Genomic DNA, 25,550 nt, shown 5'->3' on the forward strand with positions numbered 1-25,550 from the left:
AGCTTAAAAAAGTAAACATACATAAGATGCATACGTCTATCTGTGGGTGGGTACAGTTTCCCGAATGTCTCATGCAAATGTAAGTAGACACAATTGCTGGCTAAAGATACATTCAGAAAGAACACATGGCCCACTTTGCTGTGCATTATGATAGCTAGAAGGGTTTGGTACTGCAGAAACAAGTAAATTTGAATTTCCAAGAAAGCAACTAAACGGTCCATATTAGAATAAAAGTCAAAAACATGATAACATTTCATCCCCCTTCCCCCAAAGACCAGGATTATATTGTGAGCGGATGGAAGGGGCAGGCAGTCCTCATGCCATTTTTCTAACCAAAAAGCTTCACCTGCACCCCCAGTTCATACGTACTTCATAATGAAACTGTTGTTTATGTCCATAGCAGTTTCCCTCCCAGGGTAAATAACAGTCGGGGATGTAGGGAGGGAAAGTCACCTGGAAAACGTTTTGATGCTGGGCTTACCTGAGGCTAATATAGAAAAACGTGTAAGATTGGAGAAATGCAAATGTGAACATTTATTTAACGTATCATGTAGTTTGTCCCAGAGCTGGCCAGTAAGACAAACCTGGAAGAGAATTCCATTCTGCAAGAAATGCTGCGTGGAACTTCATGCTGGAGGGAGTTTTGTTTGCAGAGTTTCCTGTAAGACTGAAAATGACCTCAATATAGCAGTAGTTCAGTTTATGTGGTCTACAGATAGGGATGCAAGAAGACACTGGTTTCCATTTCACTCTGTGTTGGTCACCTACAACACTGTTTCTTCTCTGCTGCAGTTTGGCTTCTGACAAAAACTACATAATTTGTCTCGCCTGCCACTCAGGAAATGTTACACAATTGCAAAATCATTACTTTATTCCCAGACAAAATTTTAATGAAGAGTAAATGCAATCCAAATTGGAAACCTTGATCAATTACGTACCGCTACTCATAGTTTCTGGGCTGAAAACAACAGTGAATACTGACCACATTCACAAGACTTGATTGCAGTTCTGGATGTGGGACAAATCAGCATTTTCCACTCCTGTTTCCATCAGAATTCTCTTGACAGCCCTGTAGTCAGACCATAAATAGATACAGGCCATAAATATCCAAAACTTTCCTACATTGGAGGTTTTTAAGCAAAGGTTAGATGGCCATCTGATGCTTTAGTTAAGATTCCTGCATGGCAGGAGTTTGACTAATGACCCCTAGGGTTCCTTCCAACTCTACAATTCTATTATTCTAAAAGCAATTGCCTCAATCCACTAAATTATTCCTCTCCCAATTGCAAAAGGGCAGCATTTGGCCCTTCCTGAAGCCTTTAGTCACTGATCAAAGATCTCAGTCTGTAGGAAACGAGACTCTTAATCTCAGGGTCATGGATTTGAGCCCCACATGGGGCAAAAGATTCCTGCATTGCAGGGGGTTGGACTAGATGACCCTCGTGGTCCCTTCCTACTCTACAATTCTATGAAGCTTCCAAAAATTATTAAACCACTTATTGTCCAAAGGTTCCTGGACAAAGGTTCCATTGTTAGAAGCAAACTATTAATGGGATGAGTAAAATACAGTAAGGTGATCTTAGTAATGGGAGACGTTGAGGGGATGCATTATTTGAAAGTGAGGCAGGGATTTTTCAATCTTAAAAGAAGATCCTTTAAAAAAAACTTCCCTCAAAGAATCCTGGGAATTGTAGTTTGTTAAAGGTGCTGAGAGTTGTTGGAAGACCCCGTTCCCCTCACAGTGCTACAGTTCTCAGAGTGGTTTAACACTAATCCCTCTTCAGAGGGAATTCTGGGAATTGTAGCTCTGTTAAGGTGAATAATGGTCTCCTAACAACTATCAGCACCCTCAACAAACTACAGTTCCCAGAATTCTTTGGCGGGGGAGTCATGACTGTTTAAAGTCATGTGATACTGCTTTAAATGCGTAGTGCAGATGACACCATGGTAAAGCTCTGTGCAGTTAACAAGAACGGACTTTGGGGGTTCAAGTGGAAAACTGACAAAACACTGTACACTGGTGATTAATATTTAAGTGCTGGAATCATTCCACATAAATATCTTGGCACCTGCCTCCATATTAATCATTGAGCGTATCTGAAAACTGGATAACAGCTTTTAGAACTTAGTAACCTACTCCCCAGCTGCCCTTGCTTTAGCTTCACATACAGTGCCTGAATGTTAAGCACAAGATACCCAAAAACATATCCTGATAGGCAGTGGCGGAAAAGGTAAGACTTGGATGCAAACTATGCCTGGGGAGTAGATGAGCAAATATGTAGAGGTTGAATATAAAGTCTCCTGTTAGGAAAAATATTCCATGTATGTTAGGGACAAAGGGGCTGTTGTATACTGAGTGAGACTATTGGTCTCCCCAATTCAGGAATTGTCTATGGACTAGCAGCAACTTTTCAAATGGGGGAGGGGAGGTTTTCCCAGCCCTAAATGGCCTTCATCTGAGCCTCACTGGGCAGTTTTCAGTATAAAACAAGTAAATTTTAAGACATAACCACAACACATTAAATGAGAGAGAGTAAAATTCCTAAAAATAACAAGTTATTTGGCTGATGCCCAAAGGATAACAAGGTAGGCCTCCCCGAGGATGGATTTCTATACAGGGGTGCCACCACTCTCTCTGGTCACCTGGAGTACAGGATCTAAGCACTCGGAGAACAGGATCCAAGTTCTGCCTCTGGAGCAAAGGCAGCCTGGCCCTACCCACTCTCTGGATGGAAAGGCAACTGAGAACAATGATAAATATGCTCTGAGCCATATGCGAATGAGATGAGCAGTGACAAACTGAACAAATGTAATTTTAGGAAAAAAGCATTGGTTCTCTCCCCCCACCAGTACATTAGTAAGTTGTAATCTCTTAAAATATTTGCTCGCTGCTAAAATTAGCTCTTGATTAAGGGGTTTATATACTTCCCAAGGAAGTCTCACTAACCTAAATGAATTATGGACTGCAGCAACCTATAAGGACTTGTTCGGTGACAAAGTACGGACTTTGTATGCAGGCATCTCTATTCCTCGTGCCCCCCCCCCCCAAAAAAAACCCCTGATTCCTCCTATTGAGATCTCTGAGCTGCTGCTAGACAGAATACCGAGCACCGGACTAGCTGGACTAATGGTCTGACTCAGTATAATACAACTTTGTATGTTCACAGTAACCTCCTCTGTTATCTAAATGAATTTTACCCACACACCCCCTACACTATATAACCTTGTGCCCAATTGACAGCATGTGTTAGCATGTGTTAGTGAACTCTCAAATGCATTTAAAACAAGATGAAGATGCACAACAACTTTCTGATTAAAACATAGCATTTATCTTGCAAAGCATGCTATTCACTGGTTGTTTTATGTTGGTTTTTTGCTTTTAAATATATTGATTCCTTCAGCTGAAATTAGATAGCATGAAACTCTGGATTATTCTGCTGGCTGTTGCAGTCAGCACAGAAGAAATACAAAGACAGAACAGTTGCAATGAAAGGTTTCCTGGGATCCCTGGGAACCCTGGACACAACGGCATACCAGGACGTGACGGACGCGATGGACCAAAGGGAGAAAAAGGAGACACAGGTATCACACGTGTTGTCAGCACGAGAACCCTATGAGCAAGTTATACAAAATATGCCAAGGTAGAGGAGAGCAGAGCCACTGATTCACTGTAACAATTGAGTTTACGGTGATCTTCAAGGCTACTTTGGGTGTGAGGTTAATGTTTGTGTCTGCAACCAATGCTGATGGGTTGTCAGGAGTTGTGGCTGTGCAGTACTATGCGTAGTACAATTATGTGGTTGGGAGTTACCGTATTTTTCGCCCCATAGGACGCTCCGTCCCATAGGACGCACCTAGTTTTTTTGGGGGGAAATAAAGGGGAAAAAAATTCCCTTTATTTCCCCCCCAAAAGCAGGTCGGGGAAACAGAACCAGGTCGAGGAACAGCGGGATGGTGGCACTGCGCCTCCCTGCTGTCCCCCGAGCTTGTGGGGCTGGCCGATGTCTGCCCCGCATGAGGGGCGCTCTGCATCAGGGCGCCCCCCCGCGGGGCGGCAGGCTGCTATCCGCAGTGTGGGGAGCCTTGCCGGGAACTCCTGCAAGGCTCCCCATGCTGCGGATGTCTGCCTGGCGCGGGGGGCGCTCTGCTTCAGGGCGCCCTGCCCGCCGAGCGGCAGGCTGCTATCCGCAGCCTAGACATCCCTGCCGGACCTCCCGTAGGGCTGCCTAGGCTGCGGATGTGTTCCTGAAGCCTGGAGAGCAAGAGGGGTCGGTGCACACCGACCCCTCTCGCTCTCCAAGCTTCAGCAAAAGCCTGCATTCGCCCCATAGGACGCACCCAGATTTCCCCTTCATTTTTGGAGGGGAAAAAGTGCGTCCTATAGGGCGAAAAATACGGTAATGAATGGAAGAAGTTTTATCCCCTTCCCCGAAGAGAGCCTGCTGTGAGCCCCTCTCAGGTGAGAGATGGGAAAGCAGTATTTGGTGGTCCAGATTCCAGTGGGTGTGGGTCATTAGTGTTTCAGAGATGGGATGAGTCTCTAATATGTGTATACCTGGCAGTGATCCTTTTTATGGGAGTTATTGCTGAGTGTGAGTGGTTGAATGGTTGGTTGATAGAGATAACGAATGAGGTAGGACTTCCTGTTTTAAAAAGCGAAGCTAATTACAGAAGACCAAAGTCACCCAGCCATTAACTTAGAATCAATCAGTAAAAAATATGAACAGGTGATATAATGCACCTACTCAAGATGGCTGTACCTGTGCAAGCAGTGACCAGTGGTACTACTTGCAGGAACATTATCTTGCACTGCCTTGGATTTTGTGCATTCCAGTTCTCCCTGATGGAACAGAATTGTGTGTTGTTGCAGGATGTGAGGTCATTTTTGCAGTCCAAAAGCAGAAAGCTTAAGCATCACCTTTTTTAGAATGAAATGCTTAACAGAACTGACACTGCCTTTTTCTGCGGCTAGGTGAACCAGGACATCCTGGAAAATCAGGCACAGATGGCATAAATGGAGAAAAGGGAGATTCAGGTGAGAGCAAAAGGTGGTTTCACCGAAAAACATTTTAGCTTGTTACCTGCTCCTGAGGGGATATGGATAAATGCAGCTGAATCTTCATGGGTTAGGGATGGGGTTCAGCTAAGATTTTAATGCAAACCTACCTAATGGGGGCCGGCATTTAATTTGCAGTAATTTCAAGTGAATTAAAAAGTGCCACTATTGGAGAATAGAGGTCACTGTCTCCCACTGTATGTCTTAAGCACTTCACTGAGCACATCATAATTAAAGTGTAGTCTGGAATCCTCCCATTTCCTATATGTTTGGATATATATATCCCAAATGACAGCTAAATTGCAGCTCTGGAAAATCTCTTTTCTCCCACAACACTTTCTCTCGTGCTCTGAAAATTCCAAGGCCATCCTTGACCTTCTCATCTCCTATCAGCGCAGTGTTAGCTAATACAAGAATGACGAATGCCTTTTCCTGTTATCTTGCACATATGCTCCTAACAATCTGATACTAGATAATTAAACCAACCTCTTTCTTTCTCCTTTGCTTTTAGGAGCTGATGGCAGAGTTGAAGAGAAAGGGAACAAAGGCAATAAAGGGTCGAGAGGCTGGCCTGGGAAATTTGGCCCTAAGGGAATTCCTGGTCCTGTGGGTGATAAAGGTCAAAAGGGTGAGCTAGGACTGCAAGGACAAAAGGGGACAAAAGGGGACATTGGGCCCATTGGCCCAAAAGGACTTAAAGGTGAAATTGGAGTCCAAGGCGAAATAGGCTTAAGGGGTCCCGTTGGACCTATTGGCCCCATTGGTCCAAAAGGAGAGGTGGGAGGCCCAGGTCCAAAGGGCAGTAGAGGAATCCAGGGAGAAAGGGGATGGAAGGGAGACAGGGGAGAAAAGGGAAAACTTGGTAGTACCCCAGTCATCCCGAGAAGTGCCTTCAGTGTAGGTCTTACCACTAAGTTTCCTCCTCTCAACGTTCCCATCAAATTTGACAAAGTGATGTATAATGGCTTAAACCATTATAACACAGCCACTGGGGTATTCACCTGCCAGACTCCTGGTGTCTATTACTTCACCTACCACATCACTGTCTATTCAAGGAACGTTAAGGTAGCTCTGATTAAAAATGGGAACAGGATGCTCCACACCGCAGACAGCTACCAGAGTGGTGAAGACCAGGCCTCAGGAGCGACCATCTTGGAGCTGCAGAAAGGTGATCAGATATGGCTGCAGACCCACGGGACTTCTAATGGTTTGTTTGCAGACCCTGATGATGACACGACCTTCACAGGCTTCCTTATATTTAGTACCTCAGAGACAGCAGCGCCTATACCACTCCTTAGTTTGTGATCTGTTTTGTTTCTAATGTGATGCCAATTATACATACTATTACTTATTTCTCACATCGAGATTTGTATGGCAACAAAGCTCACAAGAGCTATGTCAGTGACATAGCCCTTGATGCTAAACATTTTATAAATATTCCCAGGAGCGGTTTTGTTGGTTTTGAAAAATAAATCTGAAAACTAGGCCAACTAGTCCATATCTCAATTTATGCAAAATTCTGTCTGCAACACCATATGTAACCCTCAGAATCACAAATGTGGAGAATTATCTTACCCTGGGATAAGGGGGTGTTGCTGTTTGTTTGTTTTAAATGAGGAGATTAAGATCCTATACTTTTTGCCAGAATAGCTAGACCTGGATTAAATTGTACAACCTACTTTTGTATGCCTGGGCCAAGATGCACTGAACTTGTTTGCTAGATGCTGCATCAGGACCTGAAGAAATTCATCCTATTTCTGCCACTCCCCACCCTCTCAAGTTCCCACTTAGTCTGTAGAACTTGGGTTTTCTGTTTTGCAGTGGTGACGAGCCAAGCAAATTCAGGTTCCCTGTTATGGTTGGTGCTGTAGTTGGCATTTTCTCTAACATGCTACAATGTTTCTGAACACTGGACAATGTTTGCCTGCAATAAAGCATACTTTTACCTATTTAGTGTCTTATCTTTTGGGGTATAAAAATTTATTTCACATTACTCTGGAATTCTAAATGTGTGAGACAGACAGAGGGGAGAGGAATATTCCTTGATGCCAAATTTGAGTGAAGGGCAATAAGACTGCTATCCGAATTTATTTAATTCATTTATTTAGTAATACACAGTACAGTACCCTTATTTATTATGTTGTAAATAAAAATATGCCCTTTTCCCTTATGGGGTATCCAAGAGCCCATATAGAGTCCTTACATAGGTTCCCTATTGGTAGGAGAAAATAACAGAGGCCAACCAGAGAATATTGAGAAGCAAAGCAGCTAGTAAGCTTGATCTTTATTGATCTGTTGCAACAGGGTACCCCCCTCACACGCAGGAGAGGAAGAGGACCCAGAACAATGGCCTGCAAGGCCTTATAAAGACTTTTGAAATTCCCCTTCTCTAGATCAGGACCACCCCCAGAAACATTATGCATACATCACAGAAGGGGTGTAACATAAGACCACCCCTCAGATACATCCCACCTACATCACAGAAATTTAAATGTTGTTTTTCTCTTCTCCTTGTTTATCTCCTGTCTAGCAGGTTACTTGATTGGATTTTCTGGGGAGCCTGGCCATTCTTTTGTAATGGTAAAATACTTATTTCCTGGGCCAGGTCACAGGCTCACACCTTATTCAAACACAGATTAAAGGAAGAGACAATGGGGAGGCTTTTCCATTTTTAACCTTGCAGAGACAGGATTTGGTCAGTTTAGGAATCAAAATGGTTCCAGGTTTGCCTTCCTGTACTGATCTATGTATGTGCAGTTATGAACATTACTATATATCTAAAACCATAAAATTCCTATCACAATATTCCCCCCTTTGGGGCTAGAATTTTTCTTAAAAATTTTTGCCCCACAAATAATAACATCGTATGTTGTAAATGGATGTGTTTGTATAAATATATCATATAAAAATAACACATGTTGCGTTTTGCTACTAAATTACTTGTGGCATTCTAACACTTTGGGAGAGACCATTTACTCAATAGTGTTCTATGCTTTACACCTAGCAGGAAGGTAAGGTCCACTAATGACTGAAAAGTGCAGTTTGCTTCCCCCCCGCCATTTTTGTGTTCTCAGGTGTCAAGGTAGCTCTTCTGTGGTCTCACACTGACATAGTGCTACAGCAACACATCCTGTCTGTTGAATCCCCTCAGGGCTTTCATTTAACCATGTCGCCTGGCATTCACCATAGCTGGCACAGGTTTTGGGCATCTCGTGAGGGAGAGGTCTTCGCCTTGGCCTTTAGCTATGGGATTTTATTATAGGCTGTGGTCTTGGGCTCATGAGAAGTTGCTCACTTGCACTTAAAGGACCAAAAAGCTAATTGCAGCCTGGATACACTTGCCCAATTCAAACTGAGTCCAATTTGAATTTATCTTGCCCCATGGTTCTCAAGTCTTCAAACCAATCTGTTAAAAGAAAACCATTCTTAACAAGGGCAGTTGTCCAAATAAGTCAATTTAAGTCTATAAGGAATCATTCCTGCTAAACCAAAGCATATCCACCTTCATGTACCTGGTGTTTTATGGATCCAGAAGTTTGTCATTGGCAAAAAGAGGTTTAACACATATTAAAATGGATAGGGAAAGTTGGCAGAGTGCCAGGTGGAACAATGTGGTTATAAATTGATCTAAACATTGGACTACACAATAGTGTGAGCTATTAGAAAGTATAAAATGCATGAGAATTCTCCATTGGTGTGTAAGCAATAAGACATTAAATATAAAAACAGTTACACACAATAAATTGCCCCCCTTTGTGGAAATCACACTGTCAGACACATTTCAACATTCTTACATAATAACACATAATACAAAACAAAATAATTAAATATCTGTTGCATATCTTGACACAATTGTGATCTTTTACGTATGTATCTTTTGAATCCTGGAGCACAGTCTTAAGGTTCAAGTGAAAAAATGTCCTTGCAATTCAACTCCTCCCCCCTTTGTCAGGTCCACTCCCCCCCCCGGCAGTCTATATCCTTTGAAAGAGATAGCTGTGGGCACTTTGAAAACTCTGGCGTTGCAGGTCTTGTGATGGCGAAGGGGTTGTTGCTGCTTTTCATCATTGCACATCTGTAGAAGTGATATCCTGTAAGGGGGCAGGGTTTTGGGGAGACTTAAAAACACAGTTAGACAAGAAAGAGGCAAAAGGCAAAAAGGATGTCCTCCAGTTTCCATGGGAAGCTGCAAATAATAACAAATCTTAGCATATTAAGCATTTTATTTATTTCAATATTATTATCACATTTCCACATAATTACTGTTATTATCTGCTAAGTTTGTTTGCTTCCTTCACTTAATTTTTGTTGTTGTTGTTCTTTTCATATTATCAAATAAAAAATTACTCCACATGTAGAGAAAGAGAACTGTAAAAATACAAGAAAGGTTAAAAAATAAAAGGAAAGCAAAAAATTAGATTACCAGTTAGATGAAAACAAACTTGACACAAAAACATCAGATTCAGAAAAGACCTATTATTAAATATATTATCAAAACCACGCAGATTACTACTAGACTGAAAAAAAAATACAAAGGTTAAAAAATACAAAAGAAAGCAAAAAATTAGATTACCAGTTAGATGAAAACAGACTTGACACAAAGACATCAGATTCAGAAAATAACTATTATTAAATAGTACAAAGATATTATCAAAACCACACATATTACTACTGGACTGGAAAAAAAATGGGAAAACAATGGGGAAAACTTAAAATTCACCATGTGCTATCCAATAAAAGAACTTCATGAGACTGACTTTCAACATGTGATGAACATGTCCCCAAAGTAAAACACAAACACACAAAATGAGCTATGAGGAACCAAAAATAAATAAATGCTAAGACACACAATTAATAAGTAACCTGAAGTAATCTGTTTTGGCATTCTAACATCCCAAATGAAAATAAAAGTGTTTCTTGATGTGACATCAGCTGTAATGTTAATAGCGGAATACTGGGAAATGAGTTAATACCAATAAAAATGAATGGCAATTTTAAAGTTGTGCAGGTACCTTGCACTAGCCAAAATGACAGAATTAGTAAGAAATGCTCAGGCCAAAGGTAAACAAGTACCATTCCACAAACAATGTTTGGTTGTGCTTCGATTAACTTCATAGACATCATGGAGAAACTGATTAAATAAATGAAAACAGATTATTTGTAACTTTAAAAAAAAAATGTCAAAGGCACAAAGAGATAGAGGTCACTAATACAGCAGGGATTCAGACTTGTTTCACAGAACAGAAAGAAAGTTGCTGTTTGGCTTTTAGGGAAGAAAGACAAAAGAGAAACAAATGCAATTACTTTTTATAGAGTATTTAAATCACTGTTTGCATCCCCTCATTATCATTTGTGCTGTGGGAGAAAAGAAAGGACACTCTGTTAAAAGGGAAAATTATTTCATGTGAGAGGTCTGTCAGGAAGTGCTGTTCCTAAAATGCATAGGCATATACACACACACACACCAAAAAAAAACAAAAACAAAAACAAAAACTTATAAAATTTAAATTCCATTGGGAGGCGAACCTTTTGTTAGCCCCTGGGGCAAGACATTAAGGGTGATTTCCCTCAATGGTTCCAAATTTTACATAAGGAAATTTGTATAGGTTTCAGGCTCTCCAAACCTTCTCTCTCCCCCCTCCTTTCTCTCTCTCTCTCTTTTGTAAGCTGATCTAGCCTCTGTGCATGTGCAGAGTTCATGCCTCAGCAAACCTTTTATACAATTGAAAATGTTGCATCTTTTGGCTCAATTAGAATAAGGAAGGGAAAGGTAAGGAGTAGATTTTAAAAATAGGGTTAGATTTTAAAACAACAAAAAAGAGAAACTCAGCAATTTAAGTATTCACCAAAGCTAGCAATTTCAGCCGAAGCAAAAGGAGTGCTTCCTTTATGTACAGGAAAGGGCTATCAATATTGGTCATTTTATCTGGTCATTCGCGGAACAATCAACCGCTCTCTTATTTATGAGTAAAAATGGCCAGGTAAGGAGTGGTTTTTTAAAATAGGGTTAGATTTTAAAACAAAAAAGAGAAACTCAGCAATTCAAGTATTCACCATTCAGCCCAAGCTTCCTTTATGTACAGGAAAGGGCTAATATCCCTCTGGCCATTCGCGGAACAATCAACCGCTCTCTTATTTATGAGTAAAAATGGCCAGAGTTAGAATTCATAGGATTTTTTAACATTCTCAGTCATTTCAGCCTTACCATTTGCAGACAAAAAATTATTATTATTATTATTAATATTATTATTTTCTGCGCCTTAATTTACAGGAATGGCCAAGGCTAATTGTACTTGATTATTCATTTGTATGTGCTTAAACTTTGAATTGACTTTTAAGTTTGATTTTAAAAAAAAATAGTAGACAAAATGATAAATACTGTAATCACTCAAATGCTTGATATTACCAGTTGTGCTTCAAAACATCATGGCTTTTACCTCTCACCTTTTAAAACTAAAAAGCAAAGCTAGGCTGAATTTCAACTCCATTACCACACCAGAATTTAAGAATTACCCTCCAATGCTTGCAGACACATGGTCTTCCACACAGCCACAAATTGGGAGAGTTGAAAGGGACCCTGGGGTCATCTAGTCCAACCCTCCAAAATATAGGGTTCACAGCAAGATTTCGCAGCAAGATTTGTACTACCAGAAACACACACATTCACCTCTCACCTTTAAAAACAAAGAGCAATCTGGGCTGGATTTCAACTCATCAGCCACAAATTGGGAAAGTTGAAAGGGACCTGGGGTCATCTAGTCCAACCCTAAAATACAGGGTTCATAGCAAGATTTGTACTACCAGAAACACACACATACTTATGTACACAGACACAACTGGGGAAGAGATCACAAGCCATGCGCCTATCACAAACCATGCGCCTATCATGTACTAAGGAAAAGGAAAATAAAAGTACCCAACCCTTTTAGCAGATCTTGAAGCTAGTTTGAGTGAGAGTTTACTTCCTTAGACTAAAGAGTGCAAATTCCTATAGAAATTATCTTTAAAAGAAGATTGAAGTTAACATTTTTCCTAAGATAGGGAGAGGATCTTTTATAAAGCAAAGTTTAAACAGCAATAGATTTGATTTAAAAGGAATACAAGAGTGAACAATTTTTCCTGAACTTGCAGAGGAATAGTAAGCCTAATTTATGCCCCCCCCCCTTGCAGTTTCCTTTAAAGGAAGCTTACTCGGGAGTAAATTTACCTGGCACAGAATAAGAAGGAGAAGGGGAAAAAACCCTGGAAGAGACAGAATGAAACAAGGGGGGGCATTTTCTAAGAAAAGAGGCCAGGACGTCTTATAGAGACTGATATCAGGAGCCTTACAATAACTCTTCTGTCCAACCAGATCAAAGTTAAAACTGGACTCAGATATTTTTCTTAGAAGGAACACCATACTTTCATAGGCATATGCTTAATGAAATACATACACTGCATCTTAGCTTGAGAGAGCAGTTGGCTCAACTAGGCTTTTGCAGCAGAAACATTAGGTTAACTTAGACTGGAACACAGGTATACTTGCAAACTCAAAAGTTACAACAAAACATTTACCATTAGACTTAAATCGCCCTCCTCACTTAAACTAGAGGAAGGAGGTGGGGTAATTCCCCTTTCAGAACACAAGTAGCACGTATACAGGATTTTACCACTTGGGAGGAAAACTCTTTTAGAGCCTCTCTCAAATAACAAACATTTGCACACTCCATTCTCCATTTTGTCTTGCTTTAAGATTGATAAGGCTCAACATGGCTTCCTTAGATTTAGAATTTGGAGCAAGCTTGCATTTTTATTTTAGATGGCACATTTAAGATAAGCAGCTGCTGGATGTTACCTAAGTACAATTTAAACACAGGAAAAACGTTTCTTAAACACAAATTGAAGGGGACTGTCAGAGTCCAGGCGGGAAGTAAGCACCAACTGGGCTTCTTTCACGCCAGGGGTCTGGGGACTATTTTTCTTTTGACTGAGGTGCACCCATTTTCAATTAAAAGGGATTTGGACCTGGGCAAAACTCCGAAGGGTCCGGAAAAGGGGAAACCCGGACAAAAAAAACTTGGGGATACGTGGACAAATCTCCGAGGGGAAAACTTGGGGATCCAAGGGAAAAAACCTGGGGATACCTGGACAAATCTCCGAGGGGAAAACTTGGGGATCCAAGGGAAAAAACCTGGGGATACCTGGACAAATCTCCGAGGGGAAAACTTGGGGATCCAAGGGAAAAAACCTGGGGATGCCTGGACAAATCTCCGAGGGGAAAACTTGGGGATCCAAGGGGAAAAAACCTGGGGATGCCTGGACAAATCTCCGAGGGGAAAACTTGGGGATCCAAGGGGAAAAACCTGGGGATACCTCACTTAATCTCTATTCTACAACTCACAGCAACCTCCCTGCCTCTTACAATCTAACTCAGAGTCCCTACTGAACGCTTGCACACTTGCAATGCCAGATTGAGACTCTGGAATATGAAAGATGGAAAGGAATTCAGCGCCCTTGCGTTCTCTGTTCACAGGTCATTTCTAACAAAGATCGCCATGGCAGAGGTGCGGCTGTGCTGGAAGTTAGTTTTCACTGCAGAAGAAATTGCACAACCTTTCTGGGCAAAACTCCGAAGGAATAGGTTGGCATAAAGAATTAAGTGGAAGAAATCACACACAACCTTTGCCTGGGCATACTCCGAAGGGCTAAGGCTGGTGTTGAGATCGAGGGGACAGAAAGGAGTAGAAGGCAATTTTTTTTCAAGAGTTAAAGTGAGGAAAAAAGTAAGGATTTGAGAAGTATAGGTTTGCTGTGGTTTGCAGAATCCCACCCCACTACCCATTTTTCCTACTCATACTCACTTCGCAAGCGCTGTCCTGGTGATTCCGGGATCTCTTGACTGGTTGTTTAAGGCCGGCCTGATCCAAGCTTTGCTTCCTCTGGTTAGCCCCGCTGAACTCCAAGTTATTGCCAGACCCTGGGACCGATGGAAGACTGGTTATTCCTCCTGGCAAACTGCCTGGTGCGCGCTGGATAACCAGTCCTTCCTCGCCTCCAGAATCCGGGTAACCAAAAGTCCCTTCGTGGTCGCCATCTGTTGTAAATAAAAATATGCCCTTTTCCCTTATGGGGTATCCAAGAGCCCATATAGAGTCCTTACATAGGTTCCCTATTGGTAGGAGAAAATAACAGAGGCCAACCAGAGAATATTGAGAAGCAAAGCAGCTAGTAAGCTTGATCTTTATTGATCTGTTGCAACAGGGTACCCCCCTCACACGCAGGAGAGGAAGAGGACCCAGAACAATGGCCTGCAAGGCCTTATAAAGACTTTTGAAATTCCCCTTCTCTAGATCAGGACCACCCCCAGAAACATTATGCATACATCACAGAAGGGGTGTAACATAAGACCACCCCTCAGATACATCCCACCTACATCACAGAAATTTAAATGTTGTTTTTCTCTTCTCCTTGTTTATCTCCTGTCTAGCAGGTTACTTGATTGGATTTTCTGGGGAGCCTGGCCATTCTTTTGTAATGGTAAAATACTTATTTCCTGGGCCAGGTCACAGGCTCACACCTTATTCAAACACAGATTAAAGGAAGAGACAATGGGGAGGCTTTTCCATTTTTAACCTTGCAGAGACAGGATTTGGTCAGTTTAGGAATCAAAATGGTTCCAGGTTTGCCTTCCTGTACTGATCTATGTATGTGCAGTTATGAACATTACTATATATCTAAAACCATAAAATTCCTATCACAATTACATCCCATGCTTCCTCTCAGGAGGAGAAATGCTTCAATGTTGCCCAGAGTGCCTGAGAGGAAGCATGCGAGAGTGTGTGACTGGCCCAGAGGCAGCCAGCAAGTTTCATGACTGAACTTGAAGCTGGCTGCTCTCCCTCTGAATCCCACGCTCTAGCCACTATACCACTCCACCGAATTCACATTTCCGGGGTGTAAAACCCATCAGCAGGTCCGGTCCACACATGAGACAAGGTGAAGCAACCGCTTCAGGCAGCAGGATCTGCAGGGGCAGCAGATCCAGATGTGGGTCTTTATTCTTCCCCCACCCCCTTGTGCATGATGTACAATGATCTTCACTCAGGCCTTTTCCCTGGCGGCGAGGGGGAGGCCATTTTATATTTATATATGGGGCCTGGGCTGCCCATTCGTCTCAGAAAGATTCCCACTTCAGATGAAATCTGCACAGCAATCTGTGGCTCGGGTGTAGTATTTACACCTAAAAGTGGTAGAGCTGTAAATAATGTCGTCCATGCAAGGTGCAAGGATGGGGCGTCGTTTTTAAATATTCTTTCGGGTGAAAAAAAAGGAAGGAAAAAAGGCAGCAAACAAAATGCCTTGCAACACTAGAGCAGCGTGAAAAGTTGCAACCCCCTTTTTGTAAGGATTCTTGCTTGCATTATTTACTAGTTCATTCGCTTTCCCTATTAAAACAGCGTTCAAAAACTAAGTAGAGTCGGCGCATCATCATCTTTACCATCATCTCCTTCAGCTGCCCGCCGCCGCCTCGGAGGATAAGGATAATTGAAAACATAAGCACGGAAAGCCGAAGCGCCACCTGGCTCGGAAATCCCTCTTGCCGCCACACCGGGGCGAATGTCTGCCTCCAGGACGCGAGAGGGGAGGCGACGAAGCTCCTCCTCACGGCACGGCCGCGTAAGAGGTCGCCGCCGGAACCAGGAACAAGCGAGGCCGAGGCACTCTAGCGGCCTGGTCGGCGTGTAGCGAAGGGAGCTTTTCCCCTTCAAGAAAAAGAGTACAGGCCGAGCAGGCAGGCGGGGAGGTCGGCCGGGGCCGCCATGCTGGCCGGCTGCGGTCGTGTGGCGCGGTCTGCCGCGAGCGGCCTGAGGTGGGGCTCGCCTGGCCGGGCCGGCGGCTGCAGCAGCTCCGCTCCCCGGAGATGGGTCAGCACCAGCTGGTCCCCGGTGGGCGCTGCCTTTAACGCTCAGCAGCAGCACCGGCGGGAGCTGGGGAAGAAAACGGTGAGAGGCCACCTGGGCCGGGGAGACTGGGGCGACCCCCTAACGGGGTCGGAGAAGGAGAGACTTGTTCTGAGCCCCAGAACCTCTTTTTGGTGCCAAGACTCCGGAGCAAGCGATGCGAAGACTGTGCACGGCCAGAATTTTATTTTTATTTCTGCCTGCTTCCAAAAGGAATAGATAGCTGCTCCCACCCATCCCTTTATCCTCACCACAGCGGTTTGTCTGTGTTGTTTCATACCTGTGCATAATTGTTTTGTATTATTGTGTGCTACTTAAAGGTTTTTAAAAGTGGTTTATATCCACTACCACTCCTAAATAAACAAAATAGCCCTGTGCGGTGGGTTAAGCAGCTGGCCCAAGTTTTGTGGCGGAGTGGAGATCTGACCCCAAATGCCTCAGGTTTGAATAAAACACCTTAACTACTACACCACACTGAATTCTTCACTGAATTTCCCCACAGAATAGTCCTTGGTTTGAATTGTGGGGTTAGGAACACCTCCACCCCTTAGAGCTTCATGGCATAGTAGCTCAGACAGCTAGAAATCCAGCAGGACCTTTTTCACCACTGTCTCTTTATGCTAGGATAAACTTTCCAAGTTTTTTCTTGTTGTGCACTTTTAAAGCATACCTTAACACTCCTTGTTCTGCTAAATTGCAGCACTGGTATAAGGGTTGAGTAAATCCCATGTACCCACTGTTGGTTTTGGGTGAGCTGAATTTTAACTCTGATCTAATCCTGGATCATCAACATGTCACATAGCACAGCCCTATGGTTGACCTGAAAAGCCAGTGAGAGTTGTCAGTAAAACACAGGAACAATCCATAAAAGGCGACAACCTTAGGCCTAACAGGGGCATTTGGAAATTAGCGACCATTCAAGAGTTTTGTTTCTTTGGAAAAGTGTTTAGCGAGTTATGGTAACCTGGTGTAAGAGGTCACTAATGTATATACTGCATCTCAATTTCCAAGTTATCCTATACAGTACTCTGTTTTTCAGTTCTCAGTGTAGTTCCTTATGTAGCCAAAACACCTTAACTACTACACCACACTGGTTCACAGTGTCTGGGGTCTTCACTGAATTTCCCCACACTCCAGAGAGAAAAATATGCAGGCTTGGGTAAACACTGAGGTTTTGTGTATGCGTACAGATGTAAATGTGTGTACAGTGGTACCTCGGTTCCTGAATGCCTCTGTTGTTGTACCTTTTGGTTCTCGAACACTGAAAACCCAGAAGTAAATGATTCCATTTTTGAATGTTTTTCGGAAGTCAAACGTGCAGCGTGATTTTTGCTGAGTGCAAGAAGCTCTTACAACCAATTGGAAGATGTGCCTCAGTTTTCAAACGTTTTGGAAGCCGAATGGTCTTCCAGAACAGATTACGTTCAAAATCCGAGGTACCACTCTTTATGTATAATGTACATCACAGACACTTGCACATATATATGACACATGAACACATATGTTGCAGACACATGCACATGTAAACCTATGGGGGGGGAGCCCCAAAACATCACTATAACTGAATAAGCTCAGTGGATACGGGATGCTGACTGGCCTATGGGATGGAGTGAATGGAGCATCCTGAAAGACGTCATGGCTCACCAGCTGAACTGAGTAGCAGCATCCCAAGCAACAACATTTTGTTGAAAATCATACCAGTGATTCCCACTTGTACTATAAACACAAGATGCTGTAATATTAATTTAGGAATCTACTTCGGGCACCCAAGTAAAAACATAATTGTCGTGTTGTAGAGTTGTGCTGAAACATTTTCACACTTCATGTATTTTTACAAATACAGCTCAAATGTAAAAAGCGGGTTTATAATTTATAGCATTGCTGTGAAACTGGAAAAGTTGTAGTGTATTTATTATTTATATGGGGCCTGTTCTCTGTGTTTTAGGGTCTGTTTGGTGTACCAGAGTTGAGTTGTCCAGAAGGATTTCAAGAAGCTCAAGAAAGATCACTGCAAGAAACAGAACGACTAGTACAAAAAGCATGTACTACACCGCCTGGCAAGGAGATAGTCACGATCTTTGATCAGCTCTCAGATGCTTTGTGTAGAGTAGCAGATCTGGTAAGTTACTTTTGAAACTTTGAAATTGCCATTTGTGAATTAACACACTTCTAGATTCCAGTTTCATAAATTTTGTCAAATGCAATGGGAACTATATCAATGTTATAATTAACAATGAAACTAAATGAGATTTCCTGCTAAAACAGACAAACCTGTTGCTCTAACTCCTTGATTTCTTTTTTAAAATGTAGTGCCCAATATAGTGAGCATTGGACTTGTTAATACATTGCTTTTAGGCAGTAATTTATTTACTGGGGATTATGCCGTTGTGTTAGATTGTGCATGTATTTGTTTTACATGTTTTGGTAACCCACTGCTAATTATGGCATTCCATTACGTATGCAGACAGTAGAATAGACATGTGGCTGATCCTCAAGTAGAGTGGTACAAAGACTTTCCTCCTCTCATGTTCATCTGTATGAAAATAATTTAAATGTGCTTTTTCCTGAGGCTGTGTGAGGACAATGCCATGTTTAATAGTATCAATAGATTGTACTGCTATGAAACACAAGATGCTCTTATGAAAAAAGATTCACATGGCAATTTAAGTTTGAATTTCTAACATTTCTTTAAATATCAAAGCAAACATTTCCTTATCACTATTATGGTTTCTTTTTTTCTACTGCTTTAGGCTGACTTTGTGAAAATTGCCCATCCAGATTTTGCTTTCAGAGAGGCTGCTGAGGAAGCCTGCAGAAGCATTGGCACTATGGTAGAAAAGTACGTTTTATTCATTATGTTACAGCTTATCTGTTTATTGAATGCTGCTATGAACAGTAGACAACAAGGTGTTTTGTTTTCCTATGTGTTCTAAAGCCTTTATGGAAACAAGGAGAATCTCTCTTCCAATTAAGAAATCTGGTAAAAACATTTTTTAGTTTATAGTAATTACAGACCTGATATTCTAATTCTAAATACATGTTTCCTAACCACTAGGGCTGTTTCCAGACTGAAATCTAATAGCGTTTCTAATTGAGATATTGTGCTTTTACAATGTGTAATATTTTTCTATGTTCTCTCCATACCAGTGGAAGGACATCATCCTATTGGTGGGGAAAACAATGGTCCATATTACATGAGTGTTCATTTAAGAAAAATGAAATCCAAGAGTTCCATTAAAAAACAACAACCCAATCATTTAATTAGCTCCAAAATGCTTATTGATTTAAGCATGATTGCTTTTCATTAAATTAAAAAAAGAAAAGAAGTAGTACTGAGCAGTTGTTTTGAATGAGAAGTGCAGGCCTAACATCTGGATGGCTCAGTTGCTTAGAGCAGTGTTTCCCAACCGGTGTTCCGCGGCACACTAGTGTGCCGTGAGACACCGGCTGGTGTGCCGTGGGAGGGAGGCGGGCGAGTCGGGTGGCGAGACGCGGGGCGGCGGCGGCGAGCAGCGGCCGCCCAGCGCGGGGCTCTCGCCGTCTGCCTGCCTGGCTGCCTGCCTGACGCGCAAACCCCCGGCGCAGGCGCCCCGCTTGTTGACACGGGAGGGGAGGGGGGAGAGGAAACGCTGCTGGTGTCGGTGCTCCTCGGCGGCGGCTCCTCCTCTCAGCCCGCCCTGCCTATATTTGCACCAATCCCCGCCCACTAAAGCATTCGCGCCTCCCAATGGGAAGCCTTGCCGGGCGGCGGGTGCTGCTGCCTGAGAGTTCTGAAGCCACGCCCACTTTCCCAGAGACTGGCGGTTCTGAGGGATCCAGGGCAGGGCCGGCGCGCGCGCGCTTCTTGCTGCCCGGGCGCTTGCTCTAATCCCGCCTTCCCTGGGAGGGAGGGATGGCGGTGGCTGCGATGGCTTAGTGGGGCGCGCGCTGGCTCTCCCTGGCGGCCCCTGTGCCTGGCGTTCTATCAGTGCGCCTCCTCTCTCTTTCCCCACCCATCCTCCACGTGCTGCGCTCTAACCCGGAGTTAGAAGCAAATTAGAACACGCCCCCCGTGTGTGGTGTGTTTTTTGTGCTGCTCCTCTTTTTTTAGGGCTTTTTGGCGGCTTTTGGGACGGCGTCGAGGGGTGGCCGCCTCAGCTGCCGCCGTCCCTCAGTCCCTCGCTCTGCTGCCTCCTCCCACCCCGGCAAGGGGGAGGGAAAAAACTTTCACTTTTGTGCGCCCCTCCCGGCGTGACGCTGCGCGCTGACGTCACGGGGCGGGGCTTTAATGGTGGTGTGCCGCGAGATTTTTTTCCGGTAAACAGGTGTGCCGTTGCCCAAAAACGTTTGGGAAACACTGGCTTAGAGTGTGGTGCTGATAATGCCCAGGTTGCAGGTTTGATCCCCATATGGGATGGCTGCATTGCAGCGGGTTGGACTAGATGATCCTCAGGGTCCCTTCCAACTCTACAGTGCCACAATTCTAAGGTGGGAAGTGTTTATTGGGAGGAGCCACTTACTAGAATGTCTCTTGCTAAAATAGCTTTGCATGGTGCAGGGGAAAGGCTGCCTCCCCAAAAATGATTGCTGGAGAGCAAAACCTTTTCACCCAGCAAGGCCCCTGTTGCTCGGTTGGGGTTGGGGTCTTTTGCTGCCTATTAGTTCTTTTTATGGCTGCAGCAATCTTAATATGCTACTTACTTTCATTGTTGTGTTGTGAATAAGTACTTGTTGACTGATCTGTTGCTCTCATCTACACTTCACTGGTTATGGTGATGTTAACATTCTGTGGTTTCTGAAAACAACCTGACAGTTTAAAAGACATGACAAAAAAATTCTGCAGAAATAGTAAACCTAAAAATGTTTTTGTTATTGTATTGTGAAATAATTGTATTAGTAGCAACTGATCCTTTAATCTTCTGTGTTTCCAGATTAAATACAGATGTAGATTTGTGCCAAAGTCTAAGAAAGTTGTTGGCTGATAAAGGTGTAATGGAGTCCCTTGATCCAGAAACAAGGTACACATTGTTAATTTTGTTTCAGTAGATATTTCTTCATGATACTCAGAATGTTGACTATTTAATGTTCTGCATACCTTATTACAATATAGGGAGTTCAAAACACAGAGAAATTATTTTCATAGTATACCATATTTGTGAGTCTAATTCTAGTCTTTAACTATGGAAAACATTTTGTTAGTGGTCTAGGTAACCTATGGTTACAAGTGCCATTTCATGCTTTGAAATATATATCCAATATATCCAGACTTGTCCTTTGATAGACTTACCATGCTTCCATCTACATTCCTCAATCCAGAATCTACTCGCTACTCTGAAACTGAAGGGACTTTTGTAAAATTTATAAAACTCCATTCTTTGGTCAGGGTTGGTAACCCTAACACCCCAATTATCATGGTCATCTTAAATTCCTTTTGACTTTTTTTGTCTAAGACCTCAGAGCTGTATCAGACTTATGGTCAGTGTGCCACAAAAAAATTTGCAAGCAAGACATGATAATATCTATTGTTAGAAGGAATTAAACATTGCAAATATTTGTCTTCCCTGTGAACATGAAGGTTGTCTGTATCTAGTTTATTTCATCAATGTAGCAACACCCTCCGACACTTAGTTCTATCAGACTTCAATCCTAACCCTGTTTATCTGAGAGTAAGCACCATTGAATTCAACAGGACTTACTTCTGAGAGCACATGGTTAGGATTGTTTTGTACGTATGCCATATGGAAAGCTATTTTCATTTAAAAAAAGGATGTTCCAGTGCAGGGCATCAGTTGAAGAAGGAGCAAAAAGGGTTTTCTTGTGTCTGTGTGTTTCTCTGTGGCTGATTAGCTGTTTTCCCTGTGTAAAGGTCAGAGGGGGCAGGGTTTCTGTTGAGGCAGGGGATTAGCTGTGGGAGGAGCTTATCAGAGTTTGCAGGGCAGCGGCGCGCGCCTAGTGGCGCGCGCAGTTAGATCCATCTTTTAGATTTAGGGGAGCTAGTCTCAAACGTTTGTTGGGGAGATCTAGGTGTTTTTTTGTGGGGGGGAAGTTATTTGTCCTGTCTTCAAGCTTTTTATGATGGAGGACCTCTGTAGCCAACCCCAACGACACGATCTCAAGATGGAAGGGGAGGGAACAGCTGCAGTCGCCTGCGATTCCTGCGCAATGTTTGCCATCTTGCCAAAGGTTGCAGGCAGCTTTACCTGCAGCAATTGCATGTTGATTGCCCTCTTAAAAGACAAAGTCCAGCAACTGGAGGAACGTGTAGCTACGCTCCAAAGAATTAGAGAGCTGGAGCTCTTCTTGGAAGCAACAGAGCACACCGTCTCCACCAAGGAGGAGACAGGGGATTCCCCTGAGAAGGAGTCTAGTTCACCAACACAGGAGCCAGATATATGGAGAAACGTGACTCAAAGAAGTAGGAGGCCCAGGGTTCACTCTGATTGCTTAGAAATACACAATCGCTTTGAGGTCCTCTCCCCTAGCATGGAAGACGAAGAGCAGACTCCATTTGAGGATCTCTCCCTCATTACAGTCGATCAGGTATATGAAGACGAGCAGCAAAGTCAGTCCTCAGGGAATGTGCAGGCGACCTTGGAACGGACAGCTCACGGAAGAACCCCGACCAAACCCAAGAGGAGGCGTGTAGTGGTGATAGGGGATTCCCTACTGAGGGGAACAGAAGCAGTGATCTGTGGGCCTGACAAGATGTCTCGGGAAGTGTGCTGTCTCCCCGGGGCTAAGATCCAAGATGTAACTGAACGACTGCAAGGAATCATAAAACCCACTGACAAATACCCCTTCCTCTTGGTTCATGTGGGAACCAATGACACTGCAAGCAATAGCCTCCAGAAGATCAAAAGAGACTACGAGGCTCTCGGCAGGAAATTGAAGCAACTAAATGCACAAATTGTCATCTCATCTGTCCTCCCAGTTGAACGACGTGGCCCAGGGAGAGAGGGGAAAATAGTGGAAGTGAACAGCTGGCTTCGCAAATGGTGTAAACAGGAACGGTTTGGATTCTTAGATCACGGACTGCAGTTTCTTGAAGATGGACTTCTGGCAAGTGATGGGCTGCACCTCACAACGGTTGGGAGAAATGTTTTTGCCAAAAATCTCAGAAACCTCATCAGGAGGGCTTTAAACTGACTAATGTGGGGGAGGGAGACAGTGCTCCTGAAGGTAGGAGTCTATCAATTAATGAAGATGATCATCCAAATGTCATAGACCAAATGGAGCAAACAGCACGCGGACCTAGTGGTGGGAGGAAAAAATCCTTAAATAAGAGACACGGGGGAATGATTAATGGACTTCAATGTCTGTACACTAATGCGCAAAGCATGGGAAATAAACAAGATGAGCTTGAGCTCTTGGTACAGCAAACTAAATATGACATAATAGGCATCACTGAAACCTGGTGGGATAAGTCCCACGATTGGAATGTAATAATGGGGGGATACAATCTATTTCAGAGAAACAGACCAGACAAGAAAGGAGGAGGAGTGGCGTTATATGTCAGGGATGTGTATACCTGTGAAGAGATCCAAGATTTAGATCCTCAAAGCCAAAGTGAGAGCATTTGGGTCAAAATTAAGGGAGAGAAGAATAACAGAGACCTCATTGTGGGAGTTTACTATAGATCCCCAAGCCAAACGGAGGACATAGATGATGCCTTCCTGGAACAGATGGCCAAGCATGCAAAAGGAAGGGAGATAGTAGTAATGGGGGACTTCAATTACCCGGATATTTGTTGGACGTCAAACTCAGCCAAGAGCATAAGGTCAAACAGATTCCTCACTGGCCTTGCAGACAACTTCATTGTCCAGAAAGTGGGAGAAGCAACAAGAGGAACAGCCATTTTAGATCTGGTCCTAACCAATGTTGATGACCTGGTTAGTGGGGTAGAAGTGGAAGGATCATTAGGCGCGAGTGATCATGCTCTTCTGAAGTTTACTATACAGCGGAAAGGAGCAGCCAAGCATACTAGGACTCAATTTCTTGACTTTAAGAAAGCCGACTTCATAAAACTTAGGGAAGTGCTGGGTGAGATCCCATGGACAACAATACTAAAAGGAAAGGGAGTTCATGATGGCTGGGAGTTTGTTAAGAGGGAGATACTAAAAGCACAACGTCAGGCAATACCAATGAGACGGAAACATGGAAGGTGCCTAAAGAAGCCAGGGTGGCTATCTAAAGAACTTTTAACTGAATTAAGATTAAAAAAGGATGTGTACAAAAAATGGAAAAGGGGGGAAACCACCAAAGAGGAATTCAAACAAATAGCCAGCACGTGTAGACACAAAGTCAGAAAAGCTAAAGCACAGAATGAACTCAGGCTTGCTAGAGAGGTTAAAAGCAACAAAAAAGGCTTTTATGGGTATGTTCGTAGCAAAAAGGAAGAACAAAGAAACAATGGGGTCACTCAGAGGAGAAGATATTGAAATGCAAACAGGGGACACAGAAAGGGCTGAACTACTCAATGCCTTCTTTGCCTCAGTCTTCTCCGATAAGGAAAACAATGCCCGACCTGAAGAATTTGGAGCAAATGATTCAGCAAAGGAAAAACAGCCCAGAATAACTAAGGAGATAGTACAAGAATATTTGGCTAGTTTAGATGTATTCAAGTCTCCAGGGCCAGATGAACTGCATCCAAGAGTATTAAAAGAACTGGCAGATGTGATCTCAGAACCACTGGCAGTCATCTTTGAGAATTCCTGGAGAACAGGCGAAGTCCCGGCAGACTGGAGGAGGGCAAATGTTGTCCCTATTTTCAAAAAGGGGAAAAGAGAGGACCCAAATAATTACCGCCCAGTCAGTCTGACTTCAATAGCAGGGAGGATTCTGGAGCAGATCATTAAGCAAACAGTCTGTGAGCACCTAGAAAGGAATGCTGTGATCACCAATAGTCAGCATGGATTTCTGAAAAATAAGTCATGTCAGACTAACCTGATCTCGTTTTTTGACAGAATTACAAGCCTGGTAGAAGAAGGGAACGCAGTGGATGTAGCCTACCTTGATTTCAGTAAGGCATTTGACAAGGTGCCCCATGATATTCTTGTAAAGAAGCTGGTAAAATGCGGTCTTGACTATGCTACCACTCAGTGGATTTGTAACTGGCTGACTGACCGAACCCAAAGGGTGCTCATCAATGGTTCCTCTTCATCCTGGAGAAGAGTGACTAGCGGGGTGCCACAGGGTTCTGTCTTGGGCCCGGTCTTATTCAACATCTTTATCAACGACTTGGATGATGGACTCAAGGGCATCCTGATCAAATTTGCAGATGACACCAAACTGGGAGGGGTGGCTAACACCCCAGAGGACAGGATCACACTTCAAAACGACCTTGACAGATTAGAGAACTGGGCAAAAATAAACAAGATGAATTTTAACAGGGAGAAATGTAAAGTATTGCACTTGGGCAAAAAAAATGAGAGGCACAAATACAAGATGGGTGACACCTGGCTTGAGAGCAGTACATGTGAAAAGGATCTAGGAGTCTTGGTTGACCACAAACTTGACATGAGCCAACAGTGTGACGCGGCAGCTAAAAAAGCCAATGCAATTCTGGGCTGCATAAA

At 43.2% G+C, this 25,550-nt stretch overlaps 3 protein-coding genes and 1 long non-coding RNA gene across 6 annotated transcripts in view; 3 read left to right on the plus strand and 1 right to left on the minus strand.

Annotated features, from left to right (window-relative positions):
- Positions 1–29: 29 nt before the first annotated feature.
- On the plus strand, positions 30–7,088 carry C1QTNF9B (C1q and TNF related 9B). The gene is made up of 4 exons (XM_083498978.1): positions 30–79; positions 3,402–3,582; positions 4,973–5,035; positions 5,568–7,088. Exons 1-4 carry the CDS (start codon positions 65–67, stop codon positions 6,359–6,361), a joined length of 1,053 nt encoding a protein of 350 aa, XP_083355104.1. The 5' UTR covers positions 30–64; the 3' UTR covers positions 6,362–7,088.
- LOC310704941 lies at positions 544–15,597 on the minus strand. 2 transcript variants are annotated; one of them, XR_014525101.1, is made up of 4 exons: positions 15,534–15,597; positions 2,644–2,741; positions 983–1,069; positions 544–659 (listed from the first exon to the last, which is right to left on the minus strand). It is a non-coding gene; the product is annotated as an uncharacterized lncRNA (long non-coding RNA). The 2 variants fall into 2 exon arrangements; XR_014525102.1 differs by lacking the exons at positions 544–659; positions 15,534–15,597 and adding an exon at positions 15,464–15,502 and having other exon boundaries at positions 995–1,069.
- LOC310704908 (uncharacterized protein) lies at positions 866–24,367 on the plus strand. The gene is made up of 2 exons (XM_083498984.1): positions 866–1,930; positions 21,890–24,367. Exon 2 carries the CDS (start codon positions 22,048–22,050, stop codon positions 23,119–23,121), a length of 1,074 nt encoding a protein of 357 aa, XP_083355110.1. The 5' UTR covers positions 866–1,930; positions 21,890–22,047; the 3' UTR covers positions 23,122–24,367.
- MIPEP (mitochondrial intermediate peptidase) overlaps positions 15,570–25,550 on the plus strand; it is a 65,534-nt gene continuing 55,553 nt past the window's right edge. Inside the window, exons 1-4 of one of the 2 annotated variants that reach the window (XM_083498898.1) lie at positions 15,570–16,038; positions 17,942–18,115; positions 18,747–18,835; positions 20,907–20,993. In XM_083498898.1, coding sequence (XP_083355024.1) covers positions 15,856–16,038; positions 17,942–18,115; positions 18,747–18,835; positions 20,907–20,993 — 533 coding nt within the window. In that variant the 5' untranslated portion in view covers positions 15,570–15,855. The remainder of the gene's footprint in view (positions 16,039–17,941; positions 18,116–18,746; positions 18,836–20,906; positions 20,994–25,550) is intronic. The other variant, XR_014525073.1, reaches the window with a different exon arrangement.

Source organism: Podarcis liolepis (assembly GCF_965112155.1).
Source record: "Podarcis liolepis genome assembly, chromosome: 4".
NCBI lineage: Eukaryota > Metazoa > Chordata > Lepidosauria > Squamata > Lacertidae > Podarcis > Podarcis liolepis.